The sequence below is a fragment of the Rhodnius prolixus genome, unplaced genomic scaffold, assembly GCF_049639745.1.
Source record: "Rhodnius prolixus isolate KJV_2025 unplaced genomic scaffold, Rpr scaffold_1, whole genome shotgun sequence".
NCBI lineage: Eukaryota > Metazoa > Arthropoda > Insecta > Hemiptera > Reduviidae > Rhodnius > Rhodnius prolixus.
In genome coordinates this window covers 64,934,609-64,950,541 of record NW_027411581.1, presented here as the reverse complement: position 1 = coordinate 64,950,541, position 15,933 = coordinate 64,934,609, and the positions used below count along the sequence as shown (strand labels likewise).

At 33.9% G+C, this 15,933-nt stretch overlaps 1 protein-coding gene and 1 long non-coding RNA gene across 4 annotated transcripts in view; one reads left to right on the top strand and one right to left on the bottom strand.

Annotated features, from left to right (window-relative positions):
* The window catches only part of LOC141446118 (dipeptidase 1-like), a 290,995-nt gene that overhangs the window by 13,022 nt on the left and 262,040 nt on the right, over window positions 1–15,933 (bottom strand). For all 3 annotated transcript variants that reach the window (XM_074112557.1, XM_074112555.1, XM_074112558.1), the window contains 6 exons: window positions 9,206–9,356; window positions 8,937–9,003; window positions 5,792–5,968; window positions 3,542–3,626; window positions 2,502–2,577; window positions 1,801–1,939 (listed from right to left, as the gene is read on the bottom strand). In XM_074112557.1, coding sequence (XP_073968658.1) covers window positions 1,801–1,939; window positions 2,502–2,577; window positions 3,542–3,626; window positions 5,792–5,968; window positions 8,937–9,003; window positions 9,206–9,356 — 695 coding nt within the window. The remainder of the gene's footprint in view (window positions 1–1,800; window positions 1,940–2,501; window positions 2,578–3,541; window positions 3,627–5,791; window positions 5,969–8,936; window positions 9,004–9,205; window positions 9,357–15,933) is intronic.
* LOC141446127 (uncharacterized) lies at window positions 1,933–9,211 on the top strand. Its single transcript, XR_012453532.1, has 3 exons — window positions 1,933–2,355; window positions 7,640–7,724; window positions 9,077–9,211. It is a non-coding gene; the product is annotated as an uncharacterized lncRNA (long non-coding RNA).

Genomic DNA, 15,933 nt, shown 5'->3' with positions numbered 1-15,933 from the left:
TCATCGTCACAATTAACTTCATTATCTTTTACCTAATGATTTCGATTTTTTCGTTTCATAAAAGCTTCATTGATGAATACAGGACATTTAAAACACTTCACTGATGAAGACTGATGAATGAATATTAGGAAAAACCATTTTGCAAAGACTCAAGTCATTACCCAGTTCCACTTTTTTTGGGGTGGACAAAACAAGATCGGACATAAATTTCGAATACGATTCTTGGAAAGATCTAGAAAATGTTTTTACATTTAAAGAAACAAAAAATAAAAAAATTGATTAATAATAAAGCTAACGCAAAATCTTATTCCAATGGCAGAGAAAAGTTTTTTAAAGAAAGTGAATAATTACAGCCATTTATAAGTGTAAAAATTGCTCCAAATGGTTTAAACAACTTCATGCCTAATATTTTCTTTTAATAAAATACTTAGCAATAAATATTGTTTAGGTTTTTTTGTATTATTCACTATTAAAGATTGTAAAGGCTTAACAATTTCTGTTCAAATACATGAGAATCAATTAGGAGGTGCTCCAATACAAATAAAATGCAGAGCTTTGCACAATTTACTTTCATAAAAATTCTACCTTTAATCTTAAAAATAAATAATGAAAGACTTATTAAAACATTATCACTTTTTTTTCACTTTGATACGGAAAAATTAATTAACTAGTGAGAAAAAGAAAAAAAATTGAATGAAATATTAATAAAAAGTGACATTTGAGGTATTACCATTGTGTGTATTACTGCAGTAAGTAAATTTAATAAAGTTGCCTACAACTGTAAAAATAATTTGTTTTTGAAGTAATTTAAGTTACACTATTAATCAAACGCTACTAAGAAACAAGTATTCAATTTTAAGTAACTTAATAAATCAATAATTATTAAGTAAAATAATAGCTCTTGTTTTTAGCTTAATAAATCCAACATGGCTGTCCACGAGATTCCAAGTGCATGCCTCCCTGATCTGTTTACTGGATTGAAAAAAATTACCAAATAGATGAAACTTAAAACTCGAACGAGAAGGTCACACTATTTGAGTTTTATTTCTTTAAACATTTTAACAATCATTTTCTAAAAAAAAAATAAATGTCTTTTTCAGATTCAGGGGACTCCAAAAGTGATATTTTAGTAGAAAAATCGATGATCAAAAATTTGATATGATTGCAAATGCATGAATCGATAATTATATTAAATATAATAATCGATTAGGCGATTTCTATTATATTTTTTTTTCGAATGCAATAACCTTTTTGGAAGGTTATAACTTGGTGCATTGTAATCAGAAAAATGTAATAAATTGAAAATAGTTTTCAAATTAAGTGTATTAAAACTACTTGCTTTTCAAATATCTTTTCATGAGTTTTCCTAGACAATAAAACAATGTGAGCATATCATTTACTTCGACAATAATAAACACAGTGGTATTTACAATAAAATGCATTGTACCTATAATTAAATTTATATATAAATGAGTATTGTACAGTTAATTACACAAAGCAGGAATACATTCATGATATAAGAGACGATGATATTATAACTCTAGCAGTTATTGTCAGGCAATGTGGTTGAATGAAGATGTTGATGATGATCATGATGATGAAGATGATGATGTAATTAATAATACATGTTGTTGTTAAGTATTTGGATTATTATTATTATTAGTAGCAGTATTATTTTATATATATGTGTGATGTAAATAATGATATTGTCGGTGACAATTGTGAACAGTGTGGTCAAAGTTCACGTTGAGTAGAGTCAGTAGGATAGTCAAAATCATCTAGAATCGAGTCTTGTCTCACCTGTTCAGCTGTGGACATTACTCGCAATAGATTCAGGCCAGCTAGCTTCTTTAATTGTAATTCTGTCCATTCACCTGAAGCCAGCAAGGTTGCCAACAATTCAGGATAATGGGATACATCTTCTAATCCAGATGGAGTGCTTAAAAACAAAAAAATAAAAAAAGATATTAAGGTTACATTGTCCAAGTCATTTTTCTATTAATTAAAAATTACACAGTTATTGCAAGTATAAGTTTTTTTTTTTTTCATTTAACAATAACAGTGGCAACACTGAACAGTAATGGAGAGGTTACTCAGTGGTAATACTACGCCAAAGTAATGAACAGCTGACATTTTCTTTACTCTTCATAAGGTCACTGATTTTTTGTTTTTGTTTTTTAAGACATCAAGTCGAATTGTTAGGAGGAGTTCTGGAAGAAATAATTTAAGTTAAGAAAGATTTGCGAGTAATTGCTGGTTGAAGTGAAGTTTCCTGTATTGGCTTTAGCGTCTTGGGTGATAAAAGGAATATAATGATCTGTGCTTTTAGTCAACTTCGAGAAGTAAAAATGAAAGGTAACTATAAATCAAGTGCTTTTTAAAAATTAATGCTGGTGTGTAGAATTTTAAAAATAAATCTGTTTCTATCTGGAGAGAGGTTATTTTTTTTTAAATTATATAAATAAAACTTCGCTGTAAATTTAGAATTGATAAAAACTTACGTATTAATTCCATCATATCCGGCTCCAATTCCAACGTGATCATCTCCAGCAACCTTTCTAATATGGTTAATGTGAGCTGAAATAATAAAATGGAAATAGTTACTCTTTCTTATTTTTTTAAAAATCAGTCTTAGTTTCGCTCGTATTAAAATTTATCTTGTAATTCTCTTGTTGTAAGTTTATTATAAAGAGGAATTAAAAAGAAATATTAGCTTATTACTTTAGAAAGATTGTCCGTTCAGATAAACTTATAAGCGGAATTATTATTCTGATGAAGCAGAATTGAAAATGTAATAGCTACAACAGATTTTAAGGCAACCTGGTAGTGAGCTGTGATACATTGTCGCCAAATGGATAGGATTTCCATTCAAAAATGGTTCTAAAGGAGCATTCTTACTAAAAAACCTTCCAAGATTTAAGGTTTTTTCTAACTTCCAATAAACGATTTGGAATTGCCCACACAATAAATCTGCCAAAAATAAGCGTTCTCTCTCTCTCTCTCTCTCTCTAAAAAACATTTTTTAGAGGATAATCAAGTGGAAATGGCCCAAGATAGCGGCGAATCTAGAGCTTATGAGGCGAAAATTAAAAGATTTTATTCACAGGTCAGGGAATGAAAATAAATTTAAAAACAAATCAGTGACCCAGCTTACAGGTGGAGTAGATAAAGGTGATTTACACGAACCAGAAGAAAAACATGGAAGGGTGGAAGTGGAAATGAAGAAGCTGAGCAGGATGCCCGGAGAGCCGGTTGGGAGTTGGACCTTAACAGCATGGCACTTCTAGGCAGCATCAATTGTAGTTAATTCACTGGGAATAATTAATCATCTGAAGAGAGGATGATCTTTAATCTCTTATCCTTGTTACAACTTCGATAGATCTGTACAGGATACGATCTTATCTATACAGACCCCTTTTTACGCCCTTCAGACTGATCAGAAATAATAAATATTGGTGAATTAAATAAAAATAACTATGAAATATTTAATATCATATGAATTTCAAAATAAAAAAGTGGAAAAATAATAAAATATAATCACCAATAACGTCTTCCATTGTTGCAGTCTGGTTGCAACTTATGAAATAGGTGTAGAAATTTACCATAACTATTCCACCATTTAAGGCCTAAAAACACACAAAATAAAGAGATAATTTTAGAAATATAGTTAATAGTAAATTCAAGAAAAGAAGGAAATTCTCAATAATGAAAGAGTAAAAAATTAATTAGGCTAATTTGAAAATAGCAACCCTATTTGTTTGATATTTAAAGAACTAATTTTATAGAAAAATCAAGAGATAAATTGTTCAACTCATAAATGCCGCTATACTAAGCTAAAATAAAAGTTGAAATTAAAATCAAGCAAATGTATCGCAATACAAAATGTAAGCACTGAACATAAAAGAAAAAGTTTTACTAATAAAAAACTAAAACAATTTGTAATGAAAATATAAAATTATATAAAATAAATTGTACGTTATAAATAATAATAGAAAAGAAGTTTTTTTTTAGAAAAGAGACAAAAAACTGAATATAGTAATTAAAATGGAAAAGCTATAAACAAACTACAGAGAAAAGTTAATGAATGCAAAATGAATTTACCTTGATTATGCCAAAAAAGTCATAGTTATATTTATTTTATTTAAAAACAATCAAATTAGCATGATTATAGGATAAGGTAACAGTATAATCAGATAGGTTATTTGTGATCGATCTTTTATCGAGTTTTAAAATTATTCGATATTTTGTTATAATTTGTATTATTTAAAAGCTGCTCTTTGTTTGTGTCTTATTTTAAAGACTTCTTTTTTTTTGGTTAAACAAATAAAAAATAAAAATTGGGATTACTTATCGCGATATTACAACAAATAATACTAAATTAGTCTTAATATTATTGCATAGTTATTTGAACTATTTACAAAAATATCTGTTGTCAACACTGATACGACTCGAAATTACTCCAGCAGTTAGAAAAATTACAAATGAAAAATTTACATCCAATTTTTTTTTTTGTAATTATTCAAATAAATGCAGGAATTGTGAGGATAATATTATGGGAGGAATATTTTTACTGCTTTGTAGATCAACCAACATATATGGCAATAGATACTTCCAAGAATGTACGGTAAAGTAAGTATGCTAGAGGCCTCCGTCCGCGACACCTAATTTGGTACTTTTGGACGTCTGCTTTTTTTTTTCAGACGGAGCTTAACGTCCAACTACCAGCTGGGAATTATGAACGGAGGGGTAGGAAGCACATACTCACCTATGAACATTAGTAAATTTTGAGAATTATTTAGGAACTACTACCATTGAACCACCTACCATTCTACGCTTCAGTACTACTACGCAACAACCTCCCAAGCATTCTTAGTAAGTGGAAATTAAAAGCGTGATTCGAACTGGGTATTAAACCATCTACCATTCTACGCTTCAGAACTACTACGCAACAACCTCCCAATCATTCTTAGTAAGTGGAAATAAAAAGCGTGATTCGAACCGGGGATTGAACCATCTACCATTCTACGCTTCAGGATACTACGCCACAACTGCCTAAGCAGTCTTAGTCAGAGGAAATTAAAAGCGTGATTCGAACTGGGTATTAAACCATCTACCATTCTACGCTTCAGAACTACTACGCAACAACATCCCAATCATTCTTAGTAAGTGGAAATAAAAAGCGTGATTCGAACTGGGGATTGAACCATCTACCATTCTACGCTTCAGGATATTACGCAACAACTGCCTAAGCAGTCTTAGTCAGAGGAAATTAAAAGCGTGATTCGAACTGGGTATTAAACCATCTACCATTCTACGCTTCAGAACTACTACGCAACAACCTCCCAAGCATTCTTAGTAAGTGGAAATAAAAAGCGTGATTCGAACTGGGGATTGAACCACCTATCATTCTACGCTTCAGTACTACTAAGCAACAACCTCCCCAAGCATTCTTAGTAAGTGGAAATAAAAAGCGTGATTCGAACTGGGGATTGAACCACCTACCATTCTACGCTCCAGAACTACTACGCAACAACCTCTCTAGCACACTCTAGTGAGAGGAAATGAAAAGATATGAACGTTATGAATGACTTTGTATTAAACTTCGTTTAAAATGAACTTTTACTTTTTAGTGTAATTCGCAATCTGTTAAATGAAAAATTCTTCAAGCAGATGTAGAAAAACAGATGGTCAAACGAAAATAGTGACATTACTTTTAAATTCATTTTTGAACTCCGCATAGAAAATAAAGCATGAAAAAAACTACATCAATAAAATCGTTCACCATACTAACCACAAGTTTGAGGATGTAATCGGGTACATTTCTGGTGGAATTACACAGAGCGAAAGCGGACGAATGAGAAAATATAATTGGCGCAGTAGAAACATTTAGGGCGTGTTCCATAGTCTTGAACGAAGTATGACTCAGGTCGACTAGCATTCCCAGTCGATTCAGTTCTCTCACCACTAACTGTTAACAAGAAAGACATTGTTTTATTACGTATTTATGCAAAGTAATCAATTTTATGATCTAACATATCTAGCGGGATGAGTAAAAGCAGTGACGTTCTTTCCAGCTATCTTAAGTACGACTACTGCTTATTCTACTCATACTCTGCGTTTAGATTTTCTCAGTTGCAACGAAAGCATGCCGTCCAGTGATGTCTGTAACGAAAGAACATGCTCCGGAGAAGTCCTGTACGGCAATTAAATTAGTTTTTATTGATGCGCCTTAATATAAATAAAAATAAAAACTTATCTGTCAATGATGATCATCTGAATCCATTATTTTTGATAAAATATATTTGAAATATAACTCAAATTTAGATTTTTCAGCCTTGTTTCGTCTTTTATTTGATCAATATGGCCAAGGAATCCGAAATTTTGATGATTCTAACACTTTATCGAGAAAAGGGCCTTCTGAATTTTTTTTTTTTTTTTTTTTTTAAGGAAACGTCCCAAAATATGGGCGGTAACAATCCTTTTAATGGCTGATTTTTTTAAAAATGATTTAAGGCGCGTCATCATCTAAGGTTATTGGCGCCCGGAGCTTTTTTCAGTGCACTGCTGGCCTCCGGACAATGTTCTCTCGTTTCAGACAACACTGTCTATCACCGGTCAGTGAGCTGTAAGAAGCTCCTAGGAAGAGAAAGTCTAAGAGTAAGCAGCTGGATTCGAACCCGAGACCTCCGCGTGGGAATCAAATACGCTAACCTCATAGCTAATCCCTTCCATTTTAATGGCTGATTATCCTGTAATCGCTTCGAACAGAGGTTAGGCAGCAACAATTCCTACCACGCTGTCCGTTAGTAACGAACAACTAGTGACACGGAACACTCACTACAAGGCCATCCAATCTACCAGTTACAGCGATACCAATAACTTCTTGAAGTTAGTATTGAAGAAAAAAAAAAGAAGAATTTTAAACCCTGCAGGGTTTCAATGTCCGGATCTTTCACTCCGGTTTCTGGGTGTTTTTATTGTCTGAAAAAATGGGAAAGCCCAAAGCCCAGACTCCGGATGAAAGTAGGAAACCAACAAGAAGATACAAATATATTTTTTCAAAAATCAGGATCTGAATTTCTTAAAAATGAAAGTAGAATTAAAGAAGGTGTTTTGTTTTTTTAATAAAGAAGAAGTCTTTTACAATTAAAGTTCATGTACTTTAATAAGGATAAAAAAAAGTTGTAACAAATTTGTAAAAACAATATCGAAGGGGGAAAAAAATCTTTTATTAAATAAAGAAAAATACGAAAGTTCAAATAACCGAAACGAACAAAGCAGTGGAAGTGAGTAAATGCAGAAAAAGGAAAAGTAAATATAAAAAAAGCTAAATGAATAGAGCGAGAGAATAAACATTACTGGAGCAGAGATCTTAGCGTGTACAGAGAAGCTGCTGGCCAAGAATTGGCGAACAAACAAAAGGTTTTGTTTTGTTTTTGTCAGTTTTTCGAATACAGAAAGGAAGTAATGGCGCTAGGTGCCATTTAACCATCAACGTAAACAATACAGAACACTCATTTTTATTAGATTAAATATTCTATAAAAATTAAACTCATTTTTTTTTTTGAGTAGTCGAGTTATTAAATTTAAGCGATTCTAAATGATTTTTGTATAAAATTCTAATTTTGCATTTTTACAGAAAGTATAAAGTTACATTGGCAATATGTAAACAAATAATATCTTTCTAGGAGCTTCTAACAGCTGACAATATACAGGGTGAACCAGTAAGTACTGTCCATAGGCCTACTGTGTGTAGTACATCTAAAGAGGAGTTCAATGACGTATTGGCCAACTTCATAGTTTCCACTGTTCTTGAGTGACGTCACTTTAATTCTTTTTTCCAAAATCATTACTTTTTTTTCCAATAAAAATGTTATTACTCAGAAAGTTTTAGTCCGAATTCGATTCTGATGACACGATTAGAAAGACAGATAAATTTTTCTAAAAATTGACACCATTTCGAAGCGTAAGTTATTCTCCAAACAGCCTCAATCTTCCTCCTGGATACTGGAAAAATAAAAGTAATCGAAATTTTTTCAAGAAAATTCATTAGGCCCTTATGTGGGGATCACTATCCGACCTAGGTGCTGACCACTTTTTAGTAAAAGTTCCCTTGTCTAATGTGGGCTTTCAAACGGTGTTTCATTTTCCAGGATTCCTTTTATCTTCGTATGAGAAATTACGTTTGTTTTTGCAAGAAAACGTGTTCACGAGCACACAACAGTGTTAGCTTAATTCAAGTTGTTTAATTCATTGAAAACTCTTTTAGATGGACCAGTAGTCAATTTTAAAGTAGGATGTCTTAAAATAAGGAAGTCAAAGGTTACAATTACAAAGGTTAGAAAGCAATCAGAGAAATATAATTTCAAATATTTAGAACAGCTGATTTAGCTTATTGCAATGTTGTAATTATAATCTTAGTAAATTTGTACTTTTATTAATCACAATATTTTTTTTGGTAAGAAAAATCTAAAAATAACCAGTTTTGACTATATGTATCTCTACAGATGGCAGCACAATGTAACTGTTCAGATCTAGCTATGACAAGAGTTAGTAAATAGACCGCTAGAGCGCTGCACTTACTGAACTGCGATTAAATACCCAATATAATTTAAGCTTGTTTTAAATGTATTTGATGTATAGTTGATCAAAAATTTATCAATTTCAGTCTGGATACAAGTGATAAATTTAGCTAGTTCGTTACATTCAAAACTTGAGAATATTATTTAACATTTCAGACGAAATAAATTGCTTTTTAACTCACTAGAGTTTACTGATCCTTTCAGGATTCATGTTCCCTAAGGATTTTGGACTACAAAGAATAAAATCACTGCATCAATTGAAATCAACTTTTAACTAAATCTATAAAAGAAAAGATTTAAATTAAGACCTAATAATAATATAAAATTAAAAAAAAATTATAATTCGAAACTTACTCTGCCAAAATGCGATAGCCCTTGATTTTCAGGATCTGTAGAATCATCACCTAGGCAACAACCAGCCCTATGGAAAAGCAATATTTAAAATTAATGTTTAATTAAATTAGAGAGCTAAAAATCTTCCATCAAAATTTCAGAAAGTTCCCTGGTACTTAAGGCAACAAACTAGCGACGAACAAAGTACTTAGAGGAAGAGGAGGAGGAGGAGGAGTGGCTCATTTCATGCATAATTAATGAAGCCATTATTTTTATTTTGTTTTACTCACCACGGAGTGTGGCAGGTGTGCGTTAAAGTGAGATACCTAGCTCCCAGGCCGTAGAACATCCTCAAGACGCCCAAAGAACTGCCAAAAGAGTGGCCACCTTCTACGCCAATAAGGCTGGCTATCCTTCCAGATTTATGAGCTTCTCGGATGCCTGTGAATAATAACATTTTTATGGTACATAACCTTCTAGAATCATTATGAAAACAAACCCTAAATTAGTTGCAAGTACCTACTGTATTATATTTATAACATAACTACATTTCTTTTAATTGTTCACTATAAAATATTAAATCATAATCTATATTATTATACTTTTCTAGCCTTGTAAAAGTCAATGAACGAAAAAATTTAGAATTTTTTTTAATGGAACTCATTTTGGCATTGGCTTTTCACCGTACAGCCAACTTCAAAGCTCATTCCTTCCCAGGATATTTGATCTTAACTATGTAACTTCCTATCCACAGCTGTGTATTTGTTAATCAAATCAATTTGTTAATCAATCTTCAACAGGTTTCAGGGCACAGACATTATTAGAAAAGATGATGTCTTCGTATCTAAACGGAGCACTCAAATTTTTGAACACCGAGATGAACAGCTCACCTCTTTCTTTCTTATAAAGTGGGCACTCCATGACGACATGTTTAAAATCTTCTTCCTCCTTACACTTTTCGCACAACGGAGTAGCTCGTTCACAGATTCGATGTAGGTACGACCCGCAGACTGCATGGTTTCGCTCTCAATCTGCTAATTTTGTAGTAACCAATCACTTTGTTCATGCCAAGACCTTTAAACCAAGGTCTTTTTAGGCAATTGGTTCATCATACGCTTGTAAACATTGTCCCTTCGTACTATTAGAATAGAATAGATTTAATTAGGACGGCCTTTTAATGGCCTACGCCACTGTGACCCCTTTGGATCTATTGTGGCTCCCCGACTTTAGAGCTCACCCTATAAGACCCATCCGTTTAATCAGACTCTTAATGCTGGAGAGTGACTCCTCCTGGGTAAAGCTCTCTGGCCTTGGTTTTTCCTCCCCCGAGGAGTAACATCCTTAGCCCAGATAAGTCCCTCACACTGACACAACACGTGCAGTGCCCGCTTCCTCCTCTTCCTGGCAGAACCTACAGTGGGCTATCATCTGCCAGGCTCATGCAATGCATGTGTTTTCTACAGCCTGCAGTGGCCTGGTTATTAAGCCTACAATTATCCTTATAGCCCCACGGTCTTGACGGATTAATTCTGCGGTCAGCCTCGGCGAATAGCCTCTAACCCTTCCTTACTATTACTGTAGTCTGTTTTTTTCCACATTTGTAATGCGGTGATGGTTATTCTTCCTCTTAAATCCGAAACTGGAACTTTGTACACTTCAAATATTCCATTGTCAGTGGCATCTTTAGCAAGTATATCCACTACTTCATTCTCTATCGATTTTGAACTACAAATTTTTCTCAAAAATGATTTCAGTACAATAGGAACTTTTTATTCTTTTTGGAGTCAGTCCATGAACAGACAAGACAGATGTCACACCAACACTGAAATGTAAAAATATTACTTTCTAAACTAGCCCTGAAGATGACCTAGTCCCTAGGTCGAAAGCTCGGCAAAATAAATTTTACTCGACTGTAATGGCGATTATTTTTTCATCCTATAGGAACTTTTTATTTTATTTAGACAAACAAAACTTTACAAAAAAGTATTATCAATGCAGTTACAGTTCCGTGAATTATGCACATGTTTTTAAAACGTTGGGGAGATGCCCCTCCCCCAATTAGAGAAACTCCATTACACTGGTTCCTGCTGGATTACTGGATGAAGATGTCCACGGGATTGTGTGTGTGTGAGGAAATTTTTTTTTGGGGTTGGGATAGTTGAACTTGGAATTTTTTAGGATTTGTTTTTGCGGTTATTAATAAATTATTGGGCAAAAAGAAAATTTAAGATTAGTATGAAGGGCTTAGACAAGATTTTAACCGTACTGAAATCTTATCCCACAGGAGTGCCTACCGTGAACCGCTCTCCGAAGAAGTTGCAGTGTAGAAAGCAGAATCTTTTTTTGAGAGAGAAAAGATTGATTGAATAAAAGAAAATTGATTTTATTAGAAAAAGGTAGCGGCCAAAATCTATTTACTGATGATTGCTTACTGACTGAAGTCCCTACAGTAGAACCGTCGATTATCTTATCAGCCATTCCTAAATATATTTCAAAAATTCTTTTAATATTTTGGAGGGCATCAAGTCACAGAATATTTTAATCTAATAAATGATTGATTGAATCATTAAGTTATTTTTTATGTGCGCTAAGTACTCGTACACAGAGGATGGAAATACCAATCAGCCTTAAAAAGATAAGTGCTAAAGATTGGATGGTATAAGAGACTTCCGCTTCCGAGTAAATGTCTACTAGCAAGGAAATGGTAGACTGAAATGGAATATAATTCTCATTCCATAACCTAGTTCTCTAATACCTTCATTCCTGTAGGTGAGGAGATAAGGCTCGTGTATAAGGGGGAGTTCCTGTCCTTCGATTTATGGCCTCCCCTTATTAAATTCACTTCTGCCCTTATTAATCTGCAGATATTAGGTTGGCAACAGCCTCTTTTACTGGAGTAACTCAACGCTGGAGCGGAAATGGTAAGGTTAAACAAGAAAAAAAAATAAAGATGGTAATGTTAAGAATTTGCTCTATAGTCAATTAATTTGTTGTAACAATTTGATTATACTCTTAAGTTGGTCAAAAATAACAAATAATAATTACAAAGTTGGTGATTATATCTATCACAAATCGATTTTGGACTTCCAGCCATAATCAGGGGTAAATTAATCCAGTTTAATGTTGAGAATACGACTTTATTTATGTTCCCGTCTCACATTATGCTTGTTGACTACAACAAAGTGATTATTCTACCCCTGATGGTGAACGACAGTTCGAATCCGTTGATGTATGCATCAAAACAGATAAAAAAAATCAACGATATTAACCAGAACTGCGTGATTCTAACCATATAAAGTCTGCAGTTAAGTAAAGAACCACTCCCAAACAGAGACAACTGCGAGTAATAATAATTGGAAGTAAAATGGACAAATTGAAGTGGAGACAAATGTTTTTTTGATTATCCGGTGTAAAGTAGGAAGGAAGTACTCTAAAACCAACAATGCCAACACAACTTTTGCGGCATTGTGGAAACTATAGTGTCTCTGCGGGGAACTTTCTACCAGGCACTTGGTGGCCAACAATAACCTTTTCCGCCCTTCTGGACTGTTAAGTCCATTCCTATTCGCTTTCAACCGCACCATTCCTAGCTACTAAGGGTGCTTAACCCTTAAACAATAACTAAATTTTACTACCCTTAGTTTTTAAAATGCGTTTTTTTTTTTAAAGTTTAGAAGAAGGTTTTTTGGTTCAAAACCCCGTGGGAAAGGCAACGTTAAGTCCCGGTTGCGGAACTCAGCTTTTGTACAAATCTCCTTTAAAAAGGAATTGAACTGTTAGAATTATTACTTAGTATTTACGATACGAATTTTGAGTCCGCAGACTGCATTATTATAGACATTGCAAACACATTTTTTGCTTAGAACCTTTAAGTGAGCACATTTAATGACTTCTACTGCGAACGATTATTAAAAAGAAAAATCGCTTTTCTTCTGAGCGGCATCAAGAAAAAGGATTCTTGACTAACTAAGCAAAAACTTTTATATCTTCTTTTATACTCATCATCATCACCATCAATTCAACAGCTTTGTATTTTATTTTCCGGCAATTTTTTCCCTCACAATTCGCTTATTCACAAGATTTTCTTGCAAAGTAAGAAAAGCAGACTTTCTTTTAGAACATAAAATAAATAAAGAAAAGTGATTTCTATTATGAATATTATATATTATGAATTATATTATAATAAAATTATTATGAATGTGAATTATGATATTATGAATGGTACATTTTGAAAATAATAATTTTTTACACAGAGAACGGACTGGCTCAGTTGTTAGCGTACACTGGTTCCCATCGAGGAGATCATGGGTTCGAACCCAGCAGCTGGCACGTTACATTTTTTTTCTTCCAAGGTACCTCTTACGGCTAACTGTCTAACGAGACTTCACTATCAGGATGTCAGCAGTACACTGAAAAATTTGAATAGAACTTAACTGTTGGAGCCTTTACGTCATCCCCTTGAGTACCCAGTTCCGGATTTATTCTCATCACTCCCCCTCCCCCTACACTTTCAGCATATTTTTCATCAATCGGGGCGCCACAATAACAATTATTTAGGCAATTTTCTTTCCGAAGTTATTTGGCCTTGCCTTATCTGAGCTATGCAGACTTATAATAAGCTGTGAATTCTTGAAGACTGTGATGGTTTCTTGTTGCCAAATGGATGAACTTGGGGAGGCGTTGTCATTCTGGTGAGATGCTTGAATGCTCGGTGTGTGATAAACTTGCAATTTTCCTACAGTGCAACTATTTCCCAGCAGTACTTGTGCATTATATAAGCTCTCGTGGATGTTTAACTGATCTTGGATTGTCATTATGATCTCTTCAGCCATTGCTAAATGGCTGTATAAGAAGCTGTTACCACTTATAGGACTATAAAAGACCGATAATGTCGGAAGTAAGCTAGGCATAAAAAGCAACTATGCCATTTTCGGCCATTTATTTTTCCAATCTATGCCTTAGGCATATTGTGCTATATCCTGTAAATTTGAGACGGTATAATTAGTGTCCAATCGCTAGACCGTTTGTAAATGCGAGTCTCATATTGTTCAAAGAAAACTTTTAAAGATGCTTGGCTTATTATTACATCATAAATTGGGCCGTATAATGAGGTCATCACTCCCTTAGAATTTTTTTAGTTTTGTTGCTTCTCCCACTAGTTAACCAAAACACCAAATGGATGTACGGGAAGGCGCAAAGAGAGATAGAGAGATAGGTGAAACAGTGGCCGTTACAAGAAGCTTGGGACGGTTATTAACGGCCGAGATTTATATCGCAGGAGACTAAACACCAGGAGGTGAGCACTGAGTCGGCACCATATTCCACACAGCACAACCCAGCCAGACACGAGTTATTTTTCCACCCTTAACTTTTGCAGGACAAAGCGGGTTAGTGGGGGTACAAAAGGATGCCCGTGAATTTAATGTCTTTTTAAACACTGTCCCCTCTCTCTCTGACTGCCTCTGCAAACTTTTCTTCCCAACTTCACGGAGGATGCGTCCTGCAAGGGAAGCGGAAAGGGATAGAAACCTAACTGGAAAAAAGGGGAGATGTTCCAGAACATAGAGAAACAGCGAAAGGAGGTTATCGAAAAAATTGAAATATACTTTTATTTATTATTATTTTTCCTCTAAGATTTATTTTCTACAATTTCCCACATCCAAAAAATAAGTAAATTAAAAGAAAGCGAGATTTCACTTAATTTGTCTTTTTAAGACAAGCTATAGTTTAAAAGTAATGCACTCCATTTTAGTGTGTTAGTAGTTTTTTTGTTAGCAGAAGAAATAAAATAGCAATTTTCATTCAACTTGTTGCAAAAGTGCTTTCCTCTGTGATGGTTATTACTATCAGGGCCGGATTTTCCTATAGGCTAACTAGGCTTCAGCCTAGGGCCTCAAGATCAAGAGGGGCCTACATTCCAATTGTTAGCAAAATTAAAATTACACTATTCTAAAAACTGTTTTAGTGATGTATCCACAGTAGTGATGTATTTTATTATCTCTCAAGTAATTTACAAACTTAAAAATGGGAGGTGAAAGGGCCTCATAAGTGGAATAGCCTAGGGCCTCTTTTCATCTAAATCCGGTCCTGATTACTATTACCGTAACTGGGTGCCAGGGCAACATGTTGAGTTTGTGGGCAACTAGAAGGCCTAGGACAGGGATGGCGAACCTTTTTGAGACGTGGATCTCAATTTTGTTCATTTTTTTTTTTTAGTACTAGCTCTTGGGTCCACTAATGCCCACAAGAGTTAAGTTTAACAATTTTAAACTGAATATTTTCAAAACTAAACATCTTTAAAATTCAGTTGGCTTAACTGGGTAAAACGGGACGAAACAAGTGCTATGGAAGTCTCTTTTTTACAAACATAACTGAACAAAACCTGAACAAAAGTGTGTTTTATCTGAAGAAAAATCTAAATATGGTTATTTGCTTTGGGTTGTCGATTTTTTTAACCAACAATATGAGTAGAATTATACATTTTATTTGATATTTTGTAAACACTTTTGCTTTAATTCAAATAATATAAAAACATTTGTCGTCATTTGCGTTTTAGAACTGTAATGATCAAACTAAAGCTTATAGATAGCATTCAAATTGCCTTTGTGTCAATGCGTGATTGAAAAAAAAATACAGATAAAATATCCACAAAATTAGAAAATCTAAAACAACCCGCGTAAACAAACAAATGGTTGCCTAGCAATTGTGGGTCAGTGTCAGTGGGTCATAGGTTCGCCATCACTGGCCTAGGAAATGATCCGGTTAGGTTCTAGTAAACCTTTCTATAACTTCATCAACGTACCTAGGAGATCAGTCTTACAAGTTCTGGGTTCGCAATGAATTTAACAGCTGGTGATGTAACTGTCAAAACACCGGGTTGGTGGTCCTAAGCAAATCAGTCCTGGAAGGCCTGATGGTGAAAGAAGATCGGCCAGTGAGAGTAACGAAAGAGTAAATTGCAGGACGCTCACCTGAGTTAACGGCACTTCAGCTAGTAAGAACAGAGACATTCTTAAGA